At 38.7% G+C, this 18,604-nt stretch overlaps 1 protein-coding gene across 3 annotated transcripts in view; it reads right to left on the bottom strand.

Annotated features, from left to right (window-relative positions):
• The window catches only part of LOC129434269 (Fanconi anemia group A protein), a 47,927-nt gene extending 30,748 nt beyond the window's left edge, over positions 1-17,179 (bottom strand). For 2 of the 3 annotated variants that reach the window (XM_073868333.1, XM_073868334.1), the window contains exons 1-7: positions 16,914-17,178; positions 16,411-16,520; positions 12,627-12,699; positions 11,980-12,122; positions 11,799-11,894; positions 10,541-10,608; positions 134-240 (exon numbers count right to left, since the gene is read on the bottom strand). In XM_073868333.1, the coding sequence (XP_073724434.1) occupies positions 134-240; positions 10,541-10,608; positions 11,799-11,894; positions 11,980-12,122; positions 12,627-12,699; positions 16,411-16,520; positions 16,914-16,977 (661 nt within the window). In that variant the 5' untranslated portion in view covers positions 16,978-17,178. Of the gene's footprint in view, positions 1-133; positions 241-10,540; positions 10,609-11,798; positions 11,895-11,979; positions 12,123-12,626; positions 12,700-16,410; positions 16,521-16,913 lie in introns of all 3 variants that reach the window. The other variant, XM_073868335.1, reaches the window with a different exon arrangement.
• Positions 17,180-18,604: the final 1,425 nt, after the last annotated feature.

Here is an 18,604-nt window from a genome sequence, read left to right as displayed (position 1 = left end):
AAAATTTTATTTTAAGCAAAACATCCAGCTTAAGCATCTTAAAAACTGAGTAGAGTTTTGTGATTATGTACTGTATGTAGAACAAAGATCAAGAGAAACTGAAAGATCAGCAGAGGAGGAGAAAGATTCTTACTGGTCAGAATGTCATGTTGTATCTGTTGGTCGTCTGGTGGTGTTGTCGTCATGGAGACACACAGAGATTGTAACTGATCACTAATCCATGAGCTCATCGCTGCATCCCTGAACATGACATCATAAATACATTGTGTTAAGTAAGGAATAATTGATGACGGGCCGTTGAAAAATAATCCACACCCAAGGTGTTAATGCAGGACGACGGAGTGCCGTTACACCTCAGGTGTGCATTATTTTCGAATAATTCAAAGAACCGGAGTCAATTATTCTACCACTGTTAGATTTTCTTGAATTTGGCTGCTCAGTCTTTCATGGCTCGCCAACGTATTAGAATGTATCTAATACGTAAAATAATAAGCAGGACCAAGTGCAAGTTGGGAAAAGAGATTTAATGAAGGTTCTTATGTAGCAAATTTGGCGGAGCCAGCCAGGAGAGACAGATAAGAAGAGCACTCATCACTGCAACAAGACGAGAACTGAAGAATTTGGAAGATTCTAGTTTCTGAAGATTATTGAAGACAAATCGACTATGTTTGTGGACTTTGTTTGTGGAAGCAACTATCTTGATGACTTTGTCTTAAAAAAATCTTCAATTGGTGAGTGAAACTTATCAGCTCTCTTAAAGAACTACTTAAGAAATTAAGCAGACCAATGTTTATGGTGTAGCATTGTTAATAATTTAAGCTTGGTCCTTTTTCTGGAGTTTGTAGAAATTGTTAAACAATTTAGTCCATTCATCTAGAGATTGTAGAAGTAGAAGCTTGGTCCTTTCTCTAAATGTCTGTAGGAATTGTTGAGAAACAATTTAGTCCGTTCATCTAGAGATTGTAGAAGTAGAAGCTTGGTCCTTTCTCTAAATGTCTGTAGGAATTGTTAAAGAACAATTTAGTCAATTTATCCAGAAACTGTAGAAGTCACAGAAATAGTTTGGGACTGATGTTGCTGCAAGATTTTAGGATTCTTGACTGGGTGCTTATCAGTAGCCACTATTTGGTTAGATTCTAACAAGGTTAGAAAAAGATGGTCTAGAACCAAATTATGGAACTTTAAGTCAATTTGCCTTCCATTGAAAGATATGGAAAGTTCTGAGTGACAAATAGAAAACTAAAAACAGTAATTGAGCATTCTGAAGTAGGATTCAGAAAGAATTTGAGTTTAAACTGTGAAGTCTAATGTTTATTGGTGTGTTAACTGTAGATGCATTTTATTATGGTCCTGCTTTCTTAATTGTGGCATTAAGAACTAAACAATAAAGTAGCACAAGCTAATTATTGTTTTTAAGAGTACATTTTAGAAATGTATGTTTGAGTGGGTTTGTCTGTATACTCCAAATGGTCAGTCTGAATAAGCACCTTTAACAGATCTAACACCTTTTATTTTGTTTTCACACCTCTGAGGGCATTTCTCCTGTACTGGCCATGGCTGAGTCTATTATGAAAAACAATGGTGGATCTTACCCGAGACCAACTACAGAAAGGCATGGAACAGAACCTCCAAATGTAACCATTGATCAGATGATGGAAAATCTGAATGCATATTTGGACAAAAGACTGGAGATAAGGACATGCCATGATGACATCTGTAGGAAATACAGTATCAAGCACTCAGAGAGTGGACAGTGGGCTTTGCCGGACATCAAAAGGGCTTATGGAAAGACACAGCGGTTAAGGACAAACACCAGAAAAGATGGATGGTCTGTGATTTTGCTCATACAAATTCAAGAGCACCTGCAGAAGTGTGAGATGGACAAACTACAATGTGAGATTGAAGCTGAAAAGGCTAAGGTTCGAGCATTAGCTGAACAACTGGAAAATGAAGAGAAAGATAAAGAACGTCTGTTAAACCAGAACGAGATGATGTTGAATTTGATTTGCAAACAAATGGAATCAAAAGACTGTTTTATAACAAGGACATCAACTAAAGAAACTAGCAGCTGCAACAAGCAAGTAACTGAACAAGAAGTTACTGAAAATCAACAACGAATGGCTCTGCTGAGAGAGCTACCACATGATCACTGTGAAAACGGTGATTTAGATAGAGAGGCTAAATCAACTATTCACACCTATGTCCCAAAGAGCAGATCTATGGTCAGACTTGCTCCTGTTATTGTCAAAAACAGAAGGACTGAAATTGAAGTTGACAATAGGGATGCTCCGATCGATCGGCCGCCGATCGGTATCGGCCGATAATGGCATTAAATGACTCGATCGGTTCTCGCTAAATCTGCCGATCTCATAAACCGATCTTTCTGTTTTCTTTTGTCATCAAAAGGATCCTGAATGCGGCTGCAATTAAAGACATTTTTACGTAGCGGGAGCATTTTTACAACCTCTTGCTCATGTGCAGCGTGCAGATTTGTATGTCTCTCTTTGCCTTTACAGAGATATGCATATTTTCTATGAGGATCGCGCTCCGGTAAACAGCGCGAGGCGTCTTCACATCCCCATCAAACAGCGTATACAACACATATCTATCACGGACAATTGCATCCTCATGCAAAAAGTTTCTTATTTGCATGCGTCTTAAAGTTTTGAGCGTTTAAACTTTTATTTTCCTCACAGCTGCTTGTCTGCGTTCAGCCGCCGCCCACACACAGCAGCCTGTCATCAGTGCACGTGAACAGAGCGATCTCTCTCACATGTCTTAAAGCTGCAGTAACCTAATTCATCTCTCAATAAAATCACTCTCTGCTCTTGACTAAAGAATTTTTATACTTCATACGAATGCGCGTATATTTAATTAATACAGTAAAGTCTGTGAAGTGTTTTATTTTCATTACTTTTAGGAGACATAAGCCTTTTTAAAGCCATATTAAATTTCTCTTTGCAGAATAAATATTTGTTGTGCTTATTTATTTGAGTCTCTATTAAAACAATAATATACCCAATTACTGCAAGTAATATAACAAAGGCATGGTATTATTTTATTTAGAAAGATTGTAACAGTTACAGTCATCAAAGAGCTTGCATATCAGCTTTAAAAAAATCGGTATCGGAATCGGTATCGGCCGATCACGAAGATAAAAAATCGGTGATCGGTATCGGCTGCAAAAATCCTGATCGGAGCATCCCTAGTTGACAATGAGGAGAAGTATGAGGAGAATGGAGAGAGACGAAGTCGCACTGTGACAAAAATGGTGAAGAAATATGTTCCACATACAACATACCAGCCAGCAACACCTGAGCAGATTGACAAATGGTCAAGGGAACTGCCCAATGTATACAAGCATCCACGGAAGGTTTGGCAAGTTCTACAAAGACTGCACAAAATCTACACACTACATCCATTAGACGGAGTAGTCGTTCTCAATGTCAATTTGAGGGACAGTGACCAAAACAGGCTAACTAAAAGTGTCAGCATCAAAGTTGGTGAGTCTCAAGAAAACATTGAAGCCGGATGGGAAGCCGTAAAGACATTCTTATTTAAAATAAAACCTGCAGAGATTAATTGGGGTAAAATTACATCTTGCATGCAGAAGACAGGGGAAAGTGTCACAGAGTTTGAAGGTCGCTTTAAACAAACTTGGCTGGAACATGCTGGTTTGAATGACAGTGAGGATTTTAACAAGGACACTGGTATGCCTTTAAAAACTGCATTTGTAAATGCACTGAAACCAGAGATCTCTAAAGCTCTGAAAATGCGTTATGATGACTGGGACAGCATTGGGGTTGCTTTTAATCAGCTGCTTGAATGGTCAACAAAGATTGAAAGAACACAAGATGTCCAGCTAAGAGCCTTACAAACAAAATCTGTGAAGAGCAACAAGAGAGTGGAACATCACAAACACACAAGTGCAAACACCAAACATGGAAGATGCAGGTATTGCAACAAGGAAGGACACTGGATTCGAGATTGCAGCCTGAAATTAAGAGACCAAAATGTTGTTGAGGACCAACTGGATAGAAGACTCTACTAAATGCTGTTGAGTGGCAGGGAAACCAAAGAAACCCTCTCTACAGCACCAGCAAGTGGCATTTCATTCAAGACCCGGTGGAGTTTTTCAAGACAGCAATTATGCCCATAAGAAACCTGGATTAAGCCCTTCAAAAAAATGTCACAGGCAGGCCCATGCCCTTACCCAGAATAGAAGACATGCTTAAAGCTCATATGAATGACAGCCATGTCCTGTACGACCCTGAACGACTCAGCCTGGCAGTACAGGATCCTGAAGAGCAAGTTCTATTAGAAAGTTAATTAGTCTGCCTATAGATGAGGGATAGATGGCAGTAGAGTTTATTAGAGATCGGGCGGCAGTGGCCTAGTGGTTCATGTAGGTTGTCTACAAACCGGAAGGTTGGTGGTTCAATCCCCGGCTCCACTGGACCAAGTGTCGAGGTGTCCTTGAGCAAGACACCTAACCCCAGCTGCTCCCGACGAGCTGGCTGGTGCCTTGCATGGCTGACACCGCCATCGGTGTATGAATGTGTGAGTGAATGGGTGAATGTGAGGCTAATTGTAAAGCGCTTTGGATGGCCATAGGTCTGTTAAAAGCGCTATATAAATGCAGTCCATTTACCATTTAGAGTCCATATATTGCGGGACTAGAGTTTTTAGGCTCTAGCATGTCGTCTGAGGATGAAGAGGTACACATACCATCACTGGTAAACACTGTAGTGTCCTGCCAACATTAAATAGGGACAGTTTTAGGTAGAAGATGTTTGTGAATAATCTGTTTTCTTTGGCAAGATACGTTTCCCTTTTCTCTTGTGTGTGATTGCAGGTGTTCCGGTGTTTCAGTCTTCCTGAGAATAAGCAAAGACCTCTGATGTTTGGCACCTTCACCACATTGCACCACGCAGAAACCTGGGAAGGTCCACAGAGCACATCCATGTCCGTCATTTCTACATTACTCTAACTTGCGAATAACCTGCAGGACTTCGCAGAGTACAAAAAGACCAAAACTCAATTACATCCACCAAATCCACATGATTACAACTTTAAAATGAAATTTTAAAAAGGACTAGTGAATTTTCAGAAAGAAATGCAGCCATTTTTACGTTAAAACCTTTTTCAGTGATCACAAGCAAGAACCTGTATACTGCATGTGTACATGATTGACAAAATCTTTTATTTTAATTTTTTGTGTGATCAAAATATGATCAAATGGGGGATTGAAGGATTTTGTGTATATTTCTTTCATGTGTAATCAATGTCTGATGTGTAAAATTGCAACTGTGCCCTGATGTAATTAACATATATGTCTGCAGTGAAGGTGTGAACCAAATGGCCTATAGAAACTGATCAGTGTGAATAACAAAGAGATACCATTCCTCAGGATAGACTTCTCGGCAGACCAATCTCCTGTAGGAGGTCCTAACAGGTTTCTATTGTTCGTAGGCCTTTTGTTATCTTGTATAAAGTTCTGTCCCACAGACAGAACTTTGGGTTAAGAATGTAAAAGGTTGACACGACAACATCGCTCCTGAAGAACAATGCTACATAAGAACCTTCATTAAATCTCTTTTCCCCACATGCACTTGGTCCTGCTTATTATTTTACGTATTAGATACATTCTAATACGTTGGCGAGCCATGAAAGACTGAGCAGCCAAATTCAAGAAAATCTAACACCACGTTTACCAAAAACATTGCTCTGGTGCCTATTTTTAAGACATTTGACAAGTCAGGTGTGTGATAATCGACACCCATGAAACATTACTCAGCCAATCAGAATAAAGCATTCAACAGACCCGTGGTATAAGAATAAATAATGTTCCGTTTTTGTCGCTCTCTTGACGTTGGGTTAATGTAGTGACACTACTACCTGTTTGCTGCTGCCACATGATATAAGTTTGAAGCTATGTCAAGTTGATCTTAAATCCTACATTTTTTTTCTTAAAATACAACATTCAAACATATCATCCCTTGGGTTAACATACACTCAACAAATATCCAATACATAACAATCTTTGAGCCCCAATCCAATCTTTTCTAGACAAGGGCAATAATATCTGGCAAGTGGAATTTGCATGCCAGTCTCCACCCCAGACATCCAGCTTATGAAAGGGAGATGGTGTACACCACTCACCCAGACTTGTTCTTTGGAGAGGATTGTGTGTGTTAACATCGTCCCGTCACCTCATTCTAATAAGCCACTTGAAGATAAGGCACATAAGGCACATCCCATCCCTATATTTTCACTATAGCCCAAAGTATACTTTGGCCGTCCACGTGAATTTGTGAATGTCCTGTAAATGGCACCACTCAGTGCTGCCCTCTGATGGTCTAGTAAAGTAAATAATTATTTGCACATGTGTCAAACTCAGCTGTTTGTGCTTATCTGCAGTTGAGTATGCTTTGGAAGCTGTGCAGACACGTATGTGCATGAGACAGAGACAGAAAGTGAAGTAAAATCTGGCCTTAAAAGAACATGCACAGATGGTAAGCATCTTTTTATGGATGGTTTTCTGCTTCTTTGCACTTGGAACTGACAGTTTTTCTCTACATCAGAAAACCACGAATCTGGGTCTCCAACACACTGAGGCAACATTTATGTATGAGGCATATTTTATATGAGATTATTATGTTGCAATCACGTCTTTCGGCTCTCTTTATGGATCCATTTTCATACAACCACAAGCAGCGGGGGGCTGCGACCACCCTGAGCAATTTGGGGCAGAGTGGGAAGTATATTTGCCGACTATATTTTTTCATCCCCAGCAGGTTCCTCCTGCTAATAGAGCTCACAAGCAAGATAAGCAGTCTGCCTCATGGCGGATTTACTGTCTTGTTTGGGACTTGCAAAGAGGATGAAATTCCAGATGCAGCATCTGAGAATGGACTACGGACAAGCCTTTTGAGATCCCGCCACTGGCAGTGTTGAAGCAAAGTGGAAATCTTGGTCGTTTCCTGAGCACTTCTTTACTCATAAATGCTCTATGGATTCATCTATTTGAACTACCCATGACCGTGGGTAGAGGTGTATCGTTTTTTATTCTCCACCTGTTGAGTCCATTTCTGCCTGCAAAATGCTGCCATCCTGAGGAGCTGACTTAAACTCCCTTTTCAAACATGCAAGTTCCCTTTGTCCTTAGTGGCAAAGGCTTACAATGTTTGCTTCTTGCATCCTATGGCCAAATTTAATTTTAACTCTATGAGGGTACAGTGAGAAAAATAAGTATTCGAACACCCTGCTATTTTGCAAGTTCTCCCACTTAGAAATCACGGAGAGGTCTGAAATTGTCATCGTAGGTGTCCACCGTGAGAGACATAATCTAAAAAAAAATCCAAAAATCACAATGTATGATTTTTAACTATTTATTTGTATGATAAAGTTGCAAATAAGTATTTGAACACCCGAGAAAGTCAATGTTAATATTTTGCACAGTAGCATTTGTTTGCAATTACATAGGTCAAACGTTTCTTGTAGTTTTTCCCCAGGTTTGCACACACTGCAGGAGGGATTTTGGCCCACTCCTCCACAAAGATCTTCTCTAGATCAGTCAGGTTTCTGGCCTGTCGCTGAGAAACACAGAGTTTGAGGTCCCTCCAAAGATTCTCTATTGGGTTTAGATCTGGAGACTGGCTAGGCCACGCCAGAACCTTGTTATGCTTCTTACAGAGCCACTCCTTGGTTATCCTGGCTGTGTGCTTTGGGTCATTGTCATGTTGGAAGACCCAGCCTCGACCCATCTTCAATGCTCTAACAGAGGAAAGAAGGTTCTTTCCCAAAATCTCGCAATACATGGCCCCGGTCATCCTCTCCTTAATACAGTGCCCTGTCCCAAGCGCGGAAAAAAACCCAAAGCATGATGCTACCAGCCCCATGCTTCACAGTAGGGATGGTGTTCTTGGGATGGTACTCCTCATTCTTCTTACTCCAAACACGTGTAGTGGAATTATTACCAAAAAGTTCTATTTTGGTCTCATCTGACCACATTACTTTTTCTCATTACTCCTCTGGATCATACAAATGGTCATTGGCAAACTTAAGACGGGCCTGGACATGTGCTGATTTAAGCAGGGGAACCTTCCGTGCCATGCATGATTTCAGCCATGACGTCTTAGTGTATTACCAACAGTAACCTTGGAAACGGTGGTCCCAGCTCTTTTCAGGTCATTGACCAGCTCCTCCCGTGTGGTTTTGGGCTGATTTCTCACCTTTCTTAGGATCATTGAGACACCGCGAGGTGAGATCTTGCATGGAGCCAAAGTCCGAGGGAGATTGACAGTCATGTTTAGCGTCTTCCATTTTCTAATGATTGCTCCAACAGTGGACCATTTTTCACCGAGCTGCTTGGCAATTTCCCCGTAGACAATTTGTACAATTTTGTCTCTAGTGTCTTTGGACAGCTCTTCGGTCTTGGCCATATTAGTAGTTGGATTCTTACTGATTGTATGGGGTGGACAGGTGTCTTTATGCAGCTAACGACCTCAAACAGGTCCATCTAATTTAAAGGACAAGTTCGGTATTTTACACTTAAAGCCCTGTTTTCAGATTGTTTATGGTGAAATAGAATGGTTTTGACTGAAATTTCGACATATGCGGCTGCCCTGAGAATTTGAGGGGTTTTTGTTTCACCTCACACCTCTACAATGGGTTTAATGGTGCACTGGAACAATCCTTCCTAAAATGCATTAAACTTTTGTTTACAAAGACGTGAAACTCACCGAGTGGTCAGGGGTGTTCACTGATATGCTCACACAAAAATCGCTGCAAAAGATGCTTTCCAGCAGCTGTTTTAGCATTCGTTGTTAACTTGTGGACCTATTTTTCCAAACGCCTCACACCCGTACATTCTTCCGCTTAGATCTTGAATAATAGACACTCCAGCCCAGGTGGTGGCGCTTATCCGCCATTGCCAATTGCAAGAATAGAAACAAAGTTCCTGGCGCGGAGTAATACCGTACCTCACAGCACATCTAATACAATGTCAATGGAGATGGCAAAAACTAAGATAAAACCTGTTGGAATGCGTATTTTGCAGCGATTTTTGTGTGAGCATACCAGTGAACACCCCTGACCACTTGGTGAGTTTCACGTCTTTGTAAACGAAAGTTTAATGCATTTTAGGAAGGATTGTTCCAGTGCACCATTAAACCCATTGTAAAGGTGGGAGGTAAAACACAAACACCTGAAAATTCTAGGGGCAGCCGCATATGTCGAAATTTCAGTCAAAACCGTTCTATTTTATCATAAACAATCTGAAAACAGGGCTTTAAGTGTAAAATACCCAACTTGTCCTTTAATATAATAAATGGAGTGGAGGTGGACATTTTAAAGGCAGGATTTGAGGGTCAGAATTCTAGCTAATAGACAGGTGTTCAGGTACTTATTTGCAGCTGTATCATACAAATAAATAGTTTTAGGGAGTCATGCATTGTGATTTCTGGATTTTTTTGGATTGTGTCTCTCGCGGTGGACATGCACCTGCGATGACAGTGGGAGAACCTGCAAAATAGCAGGGTGTTCAAATACTTTTTTCCTCACTGTAGGTGAGACATTTGTAATTTGTAATCCACCTGTGGCACGGGCATTAGCAAAAATGTGATAAAGCAAAAGTCTAGTACTGGATCTACATTCTCTGAACTGAGCACTTCTTATACTGGTTAGGATTGCAAACACAGGGGCAGAGTGGGAAGCACCAACTGGGGCTAGAACCAACTAAGAAAACGGCAAGCTCTCCCTTGTGCAGGGCGTCTTTACAGAAAAGACGTTGTTGCTTTGTCAGCCTGTATCTTGGTAGTGAGGGCTCAGTCAGTGTTGATATGTCTGTAGTCCTTCAGATGAAGAGATGGTCTCACTAAACTACTTGAGGCTCCTGGAAAGAATGGCATCCTCGGGGGCTGGTGCCGATCAGGTCAATGCTTATGAAACCGCTTCAACACTGGCTACAGAACAGAGTTGTGAGGCATGGTGCTGTCACACACACTGGGTGGCTATCTTACCATTGTGTGAATGCACTTTTAGTCTAGGTTTAAACCTTCCATTCTTGGAACAGGTATAGTCCAGCTCAGTCTGAGGTTTTGACCATGTTCCAGGTCAAGCATGCATTTGTCCAGAGGGACAACATGGTGACAGTTGCAGACATTAACGCAAGGGTAGATTTTGTTTACTAGCCCGTTGCATCTTCTTTTGGAGTTAGTAAATAACCATTAAATCAATGACATGGCAGAGAATTTCTCAGCTCCTCCACACAAATCTGAATGTGTGGTGCAGGCCATCTCCATTTAATAACCAGATATAGCCTTTTTTTAGAAAAGACTGGAGGTGTTTGGGCTCCTAGAAACTAACCCTTGAAGGGACATTCCACTTTTTTTGAAAATATGCTCATTTTCCAGCTCCATTAGAGAACTCTAGGGCAGCTGGAAAATAAGCATATTTTCAAAAAAAAGTGGAGTATCCCTTTAATGTCACTTCACTGATTTTGTTACTGTTGCAGTAGATCATGTGATGATCTCTGTACCTCTCCAGCAGGAACTCCAGCGTAAGGATGTTGTGAGTGTGCAAATGATATATCACTTCCAGGATAGGCTGTGTACAAATAAAAACAATGTCATCATCATATCTTTCTGGTAATAAACCATGCATGTACACAAACAATATCAATACAAGTAAAGCTCTGCGATTTGAAAACTCACATGCCATGTTCAAAGTTACCTTAAATTTGCTGAATTTGTTAAAATATAAAATATCCACTTATTAAAAAATGTTTTGAACTAATAGTGCTTCATTGGAAAAAATACACTGGTCAGCACACCTCTGCCTTCTCATTATAAGACATTAATGCTAATAGCAGTAAAAGGTCAATCGACAGCATTAGAAAATCATTGCACTGATCTTAAACAAATAATCTAATGTTATTTTTTGCCCAGCCCTTAACACGAGGCTACTGATATAAAACAGCAACTTCAATATTCTTAAAACAAAACAAAGATGTTTTTGCTGTCCCTACTCTGGGATTGCAACTCGGCGTGCACAACAATGTGGATATAACTAGCGGTCGTTGCCAGCTCCTTTTTGGAAGCCCGTGGATGAAGTTCATCTAATCAGGAAACGGCTGAAATTTCATGTTTTTGGTCTAAACGACATACCCAAATTAAAAGTGGTACAGCTCCCATATACTTTGACACTCGGGTGTGCAGTGTCTGGTAGTGAACTATTGTTTACATTTTTTTATCATAATTCGGTCAGAAACGAGATTGTTAGACGAAGAAATCATTTTGTTTCGGCTTGGATAATCCAATTCCTTGGACTCTTGGGGATTTATGAAAACATTTTTTTTGGACAATTTCACTGAAGTGAATAGAGGGAAGAATTTGAAGGCTTAAGTAAACAAATCAGCGCCGCCGTCTGCAATCATAAACTTGTCTCCTTTCTGTCTGCATACTGTATGCTCAATGCTTCCAATCTTTCTTTGATTTATAGGTGTGTGATAACATTCTACTGTTAATGTACTAGCAATACTTACAAATATTAAGTCTATGCCCAGCTATAATCCAATTTGGACAAATTTACAGACACAATATGTGTCTCATACTTCAAGTATTAGTTAAGTAAATATTTCTGTTGCATAACAAAAGAGTAAAATATATATTGAACACTTCACCTGCAAACAGATTTGATGACTTTTGTTAAGTTTATCTGGCCAACTAAAGTGAACTGGCATCAATACTGAGCTGATATTGAACTGAAGCCAGCATTTCATATAGACACAAACACACCTGAAGTTTTGAGCACTCCTGCCAGAGAAGTTCAGGACTCAACATTCCAGCAGACAGAAGTTTCTGCATGGTCTTCAATAATTTGCACACATCAGCCTGTTCAAACACATTTTATATCCAATAATATATCCAACAGGAAAATACTCAGTTTAACTAAATTTATGTGTGAACAGTCACATACTCTCTGTGTGGAATTGAGCAAAACGCCTTTAGAGCCTCTGTCTGGACAAGGGCTTAATTTCTGGAGGTTTTCATACAGAAGTCTAACTGACAGGAGCTCAACTGGAACCTTCATCTGCTCCGATCGCCTTCGTAATTCCTCCTCTAAACGTTAACATATAGAAAACAAATCACACAATCACTGAACAAATATAAGTGTCAAAATTTAAAGAGCCCAACAATTTAAAAAACACTTGATACAAAAGCTTAGTCAGACTCATTTGTTCACAAAGAAGACATTATGGTTTGAGCTGTGTTATTGTTGTGTGCAGGGAGCACGAGAGACTCATGATGGTGATAAAACACATGTACGTAGAATCATGAATGTCCTGCAAAATCTGCAAAAATGTTAATAATTAAATGTATGTAAAATTGATTATTACCAATGTGACAAATGTTTTCTAGAAACAAAGTGAAAATGAAGAGTTACAACTATTTACATATTTACTAGGGATTTTTTTGGCCAGTCAAGTGTTAATAAATAACCAGTATTTATTTTCATTAAACCACGCCCACAAACTTTGATGCTTTGCTGACTGTATTCCAGACATGTAATGAAAATGGAGATTAAGCTACCACAAGTGTAATGTATGAAGATGCAAATCTCACCCAGAGCAGAAGACTGAATGTCCGTGTTCAGATCCAGATGCTCATATGGGCCACAGTTAAGGTTACCATGTGACTGTAAATGACAGAAACACATTCAAATATGTATACATTGTACTGAAAATTTTTATTGTTACTTTTTATTATGCATATTTGTTCATTTATACTTGTATCAGTTCATTTGCTAGTTTACGTGTTTTGATGATTGTTTAACTGTGAAAGAGGCTTAGACAGATATGGTTCAGTCTAGTAGACATCCTGTGTCTTTGCAAATTAGCAAGGGCATAGCAAGTGCATACCCATGTTGCTGTCTAGCCTGGGTTTTCCCATGCTGCCTTGCATGCAAATTTACTCACGCTGCAAGTCTAGCATGGAAACCATTGACCAATTTTTCGCCTCAAATAGGGAACCAATCACAGAACGGGGAGGAGGCAGCAAGACAATGATGACGTCTATGGAACACACCGAAGCAGTTTTGTTTGTCCAACGCGGGAGCAGACGCAAAGTTACTTTTTGATGCAGCCTTAGATAGTGTTCTACGTAGTTTTGAACGCAAGTTTATTTAAAAAAAGAGCAACTTTTGGTGTTAAACAATTTCATATCCAAGAAGGATATTCTGTTTAGTCAGAATGCATGGAATACCATTGAACCCCCCCTTTAATAAAACTTTCTAACTTAATTATGTTACAGAACTCTTCCCCTGACAAACCTGAAGATGCTGAACTTCATCATGGATCTGTCACTGTTACCTCGTCGGTAACAACTATGTTAAAACTGAGTAATAAGTTGGTTTATTTTCATCTTACAAACCTGTTGCTAACAGTAATATAGAAACGTGTTTGCAACAAGAGTTTGTGCTCATTTAATTAAGAACATAGCAGTACACCAAAATTAACAACTTCCAAAATGGAAATCATCTCGAACAACACAAATAAAATAAATATTACAGAGTTTATCCAAAATGCAGGTTAAAGAGATATGTTTTCAGCTGAATCTTGAAGGAAGACAGAGATGACGGTTTATGGAGGGCCACCTGCAGTGGACAACCGTAACGAGGGACAGACAAAAAACCTTGTTTGAGTTAAAGAAAATCAAAGACATGCAATATTTTCGAAGATGAAAAAAAGAAGCTTTAAACAGCAGAAATGTGAAAGGCAAAAGAGAGAGATGAGTCGAATAAACCACCAAAATGTTACATGGCTTAACGTGTTAAATGGCTTAACGTGAACATTAGACAGATAGGCCTACCGCCCAAAGACTCTTATAGCATATATTTAGTGTACTATATACATAAAAATCTATCATATATATTACTGTAACAGAAGTATGATATTTTGCAGCAATCAGTAACACTGTGTCTCTATCCTCTGTTACGGACTGCAGCTGTAACGTGTCAGATGAGAACTGGCACTGCCATGCTTTTGTTGTTTGATTTTCTCTGTTTTCTTTGTTTCCATTTCACGTAAAGCTGCTTTGGAACAACGAACAATTGTGCAAAGTGTAAAAAATTGAACTGACTATCAAAATGAATCAGTTTAAAAGAATATTGTTGCCAGCTGAAAAATACATAATTTACATGTTAGGTTAGATTCAATTTTAATGCTTCTGCTAAATATTGCAGAACACAGAAGTTTCGTCAAGTAACAATAATATCATACTCCAAGGGCTTCTGTGTTAGGTTGCAGTGGTCATGTGGTACAAGTTGTAGCTCTTAGACAACTTAGTCTTCAAGCTGTAATTATGAACTCTGAGGACGCGAACGCTTTACACACTGAAATTATGTTGATTACATTATGGCATGAACATATACCTGAACCTATAGTACAGATGCACGGTATTGGATATCAGCAAAATATTATTGCGGTAATTTGATGTCATGTGTGTCTTGATGTCCTGTGCGTATGTCTTATGTTGAATGTGTGACACTACAGAAAACCTGAAAATTGATATAAATAAACTATGTTGTCCTGTAGCTGCCTATTTTTATCATCTTTGTCGAGATGTCCGTTTATCCAAAAGTATGCATATGCATACTTTTAAATAAATAACTTTTTGAGCTTGAGCTCTGCTATTAAAGGCAGGATAGGCAGGAATTATCCAAAAAACCCTTTTACAAATTTGTCCAAACCGTCTTCATATACCAATACACAAGTAAAATGCAAGTACTCTGAAAAAGAGAGCACAAAAATCGAGTGTCTGTAGACTGTTTTAAACAGCTCATTTTTCCATTCACTCCAACCCCTCCCTTCTGGGTTTCTTCTAAAGCCACGCCGCCAAAAGACATGAACTCACTATTAACTCTTTCGCTGCCAGTGTTTTTTTTTTAAAGTTGCCAGCCAGCGCCAGCGTTTTTCATGATTTTCACAAAAGTTGAATGCCTTTCAGAAAATGTTCTTCTTTAAATATATAAACATACAATATACCAAATTAAAGAACAGACCCTCTGCTTTCAAACAAACAAAAAACTTTTCATCCTACCTTCAGTAGTTCTTTTGTAATCAGCTTTTGAATATGGGTAGGTTAATGCAAAAACACCACATTTTGAGCAAAAAGCTGAGATAATTCAATTTTTGACTTTTCATAGAGATCCCATTCAGAGCGATCTTTAAAACAGACACGGACATGCAGCCGCTTGCCATAGGGCAATACTTCCGGGTTTAAAAAGTTGCGGAAGGGCGCCACCTGGTGGATAATAGCGGTATTGCGGAAAACCGGAAATACTCGTCATTGGCAGGGAAGCCTTTTCTCTTGATTGACGAGATATCTCGTCAATGGTGGTGAAAGAGTTAAGCCAGTGTTTTGCATGGAAGAGTTTCCGTGATGAAAGCATTGTTGACTCTGATGAGGACTACACTCCGGAGACAATACCGCTACCGCATCGTTGACTCGAGGAAAAGCCACACGATATTTACTCTCGTTTGATTGCTTTGTTTATTCCTTTGTTTGCCTTCGCTGACTTGATATGCAGGTACGGTGAGTTCTGAATGCACTTTCTCTGCCATACTTTTGCTCTTCCTAGAGTGCCTCGTGCACGTTCAAATCAATCGGGTGTGCGTATGTGTGGGCAGATCCCATAGCAACAGGGGTGGTGCCATGGTCGCGAGAGGGAGTGATCGTCGCACAAGCCAATCATTTGTTTCGTCCCGAATGGAAATAATTAACTGTGTTTAAAACAGTCGTGAGAGGTATACAGACACTCGAGTTTTATACTCTCTTTTTCAGAGTACTTACATTTTAATTATGTATTTGTATATAAAGAAAAAAAAAGTTGTTTAGATAATTCCTGTCTATCCTGCCTTTAAAGTAAGTTTTAGGTTTATTATGGAATTTTGATTTCCTGAACAACTTTTACTAAAGTTACTTATTCATTAACAGACAGTAAAACAAATGTGAGAAGTTTAAAATTTAGCCTTGCATTATGTTATCTTACAGTTAGTATAATGCATGCAGTAATGCATGCAGGGCAAGAGGAATATTTATCTAATGTGGGGTAATGTGAAGTAAAGAGCATAGTTTTCTTTCATGGGATATGGACCCCCAAAGTAGCATTGGCCACTCCATTTATAAAATGTTATTGTTTTCAGCATATTAAGTGAATAATGAGTGTGTGCATATTGTGAATGAATTAGATAAACTAATCACGGTAGACTTCTGTTAATTCACTAAAACTATCCATGTTAGCCTATGTTTGCTTTACTGGCACAGTGTATTCCTAATAACCAACACATAAAATCCTGCATACGGTCCTGCTTGCAATAGACTTATATTAATCTCATTTCAGACTCACTGTGATTTCCAGCAGAAATTCTGATGTCTTCTGATGTTTCATGAACATGTTGACACATGACTCATGTAGTTCTTTCTCATCATCTCTGTGTCTCTTTATAGGTCGGCGTGCTAAACACAGAAAATTAAGTTAATATTACAGTCTGACTAACGTTACAATAAAAACACCACTCTGAACTAAACACTGACTGAATAATAAAGATGATTAATAAACAGTGCTGATGACATGTACATGAGTGACAGATGACAGCGTTGTGTGGTGTGTAAGTGTTCGTCTTTAAACACCGAATAATAAAGTTGTTTTTTCATTGTTTATTTATTTATTTAAAATATACATAGAAGAAAACCAAATAATAAAGTTGGTGAATAAACAGAGCTGACAATGACATGTACATGAGTGACAGATGACAGCGCTGTGTGGTGGCGTGTAATCAATAAGATGATTAATAAACATCATGAATAATAATGTACATTAATGATAAATGACAGTTTGTCTTAACTTACCAAGAAGAGATCTGACAGTCTCGATGTTTGATGACTGTAAAGTGTTTGAAGTCGCGCTGAACATTCTGTAATAATTAAACCTCTATCTATTTGAGATCTCATATGATAATATTACACTCACTAAATAATCACATTTGGAGACAAATCACAACACAATCACTCATGAAACAAATTCGCGCGTTCCCTGTCAGACTTTTCATTGATCGACCACAGCCAATCGTCTTCTTCCTCTTCTTCTTCTTCTTCTTCTTCTTCTGGAGTTTAATGGCGCTGGACAAGACAACTTCTTGTGTTTTACTGCCACCAACTGCCCAGGAAGATGAAGCATTTCTATAATTGGGACATGCGACATAAAAGGAGAAAAGAAAAATAAATAATAACAATACATATAATACTCTAATACGGACTAGTTAAATACATAATTTAACGAGCTGTAATAGTGATTATTATTAGTTTAATTTATGTGTTGTTACGACCAGCACCTATAGATCAGGCTCCCCTAGTTTTTTTATGTTTAACAATTAATGAGTTAAACCAGAATTGTAGTTGAGTAATAATAATTTCATATCATTAAAAGCTTCTTCTTTTACTAACCTGTTTTGAAAAATGTATAGGTGTCTGCCCTTTGTTTTCATATTCATGATTTCGCAAATCTTCCCTTTACTTCTGCTTTACTAAATATAATGTGAACTTTATCATTCATATGTTTATTCACTATTTTATATGTTACCTTGTTAGACATTTGCATGTATAAATAAGGGAAATTGAGGACAATTGCTGTTCCTTTTTTGACTTTTAACTTTGATCCTTTGAACATACTGCTGCTGCTGTCTTGATATAGGATCATTTTAATAATCTGTAAACATATATAGCATTGCTTATATTGAGGAGGATCTGAAAGCACCATATTCTTAATGGCCATGCCTGTACTGCTTCAATTATTTAGAGCAAGGAAAAAGATGCAGACTCATATCTTTAATCCAATACTGATTTGATCAGCACTATATTTGTTGTAATGACAAGCTTCCCACCGATATGATCCTGTTTGACATCTTAATTAAGATTCAAGCACTGATAAGGTAAAGGGCCCTATTGTTTTTCTTCAGATTATTAAAGGTGCAGTGTGTAAATTAGGAGGATCTATAAACATGCAATACAAGTTAGCGGTACACTTTTTCCATCTGGTCCATTCCTATAGTTTTGAATTATCGCAAAAAAATAAGAATAGATGTACACAACTTTTTTAATTTTGCTGTCCATTTGCATCTACTAGAAATATAAAGCTAACCGTAGGCTACAAGCGATCTACACCACGGTCTCTCGACATCAACGTCATCACCACCAAGTTTCCGACAGTTCTTTCAAACTTTATTAAACACATTTAAAACGGAAAAGAACTTGCACTGACAAAAGATACATGAGTGGCATTTGTTTTGGCCACAAAATGTAATGTTTTTAGTAAGGCGTGTTGGTTAAAATTAGTTATATTTCATAATTAAACTAAGGCCTAGTCCTGGCTTAAGCTAATCTCTGTCGAGGAAACAACCCCTATAGCTTGGTCATGGACAAACCCAACTGTTGGGTTATAAATAACCCTATGCTGGTTGTTGTTACCCAATCTTGTTGCGTGACTCATTGAAATACTCTCCTCCCATAAATTATGTGCCTGAAAGAGAAGCTGTCAATGCCTT

The sequence above is a fragment of the Misgurnus anguillicaudatus genome, chromosome 6 (genome assembly GCF_027580225.2).
Source record: "Misgurnus anguillicaudatus chromosome 6, ASM2758022v2, whole genome shotgun sequence".
NCBI lineage: Eukaryota > Metazoa > Chordata > Actinopteri > Cypriniformes > Cobitidae > Misgurnus > Misgurnus anguillicaudatus.
This window is presented reverse-complemented; position numbering and strand designations above follow the sequence as displayed.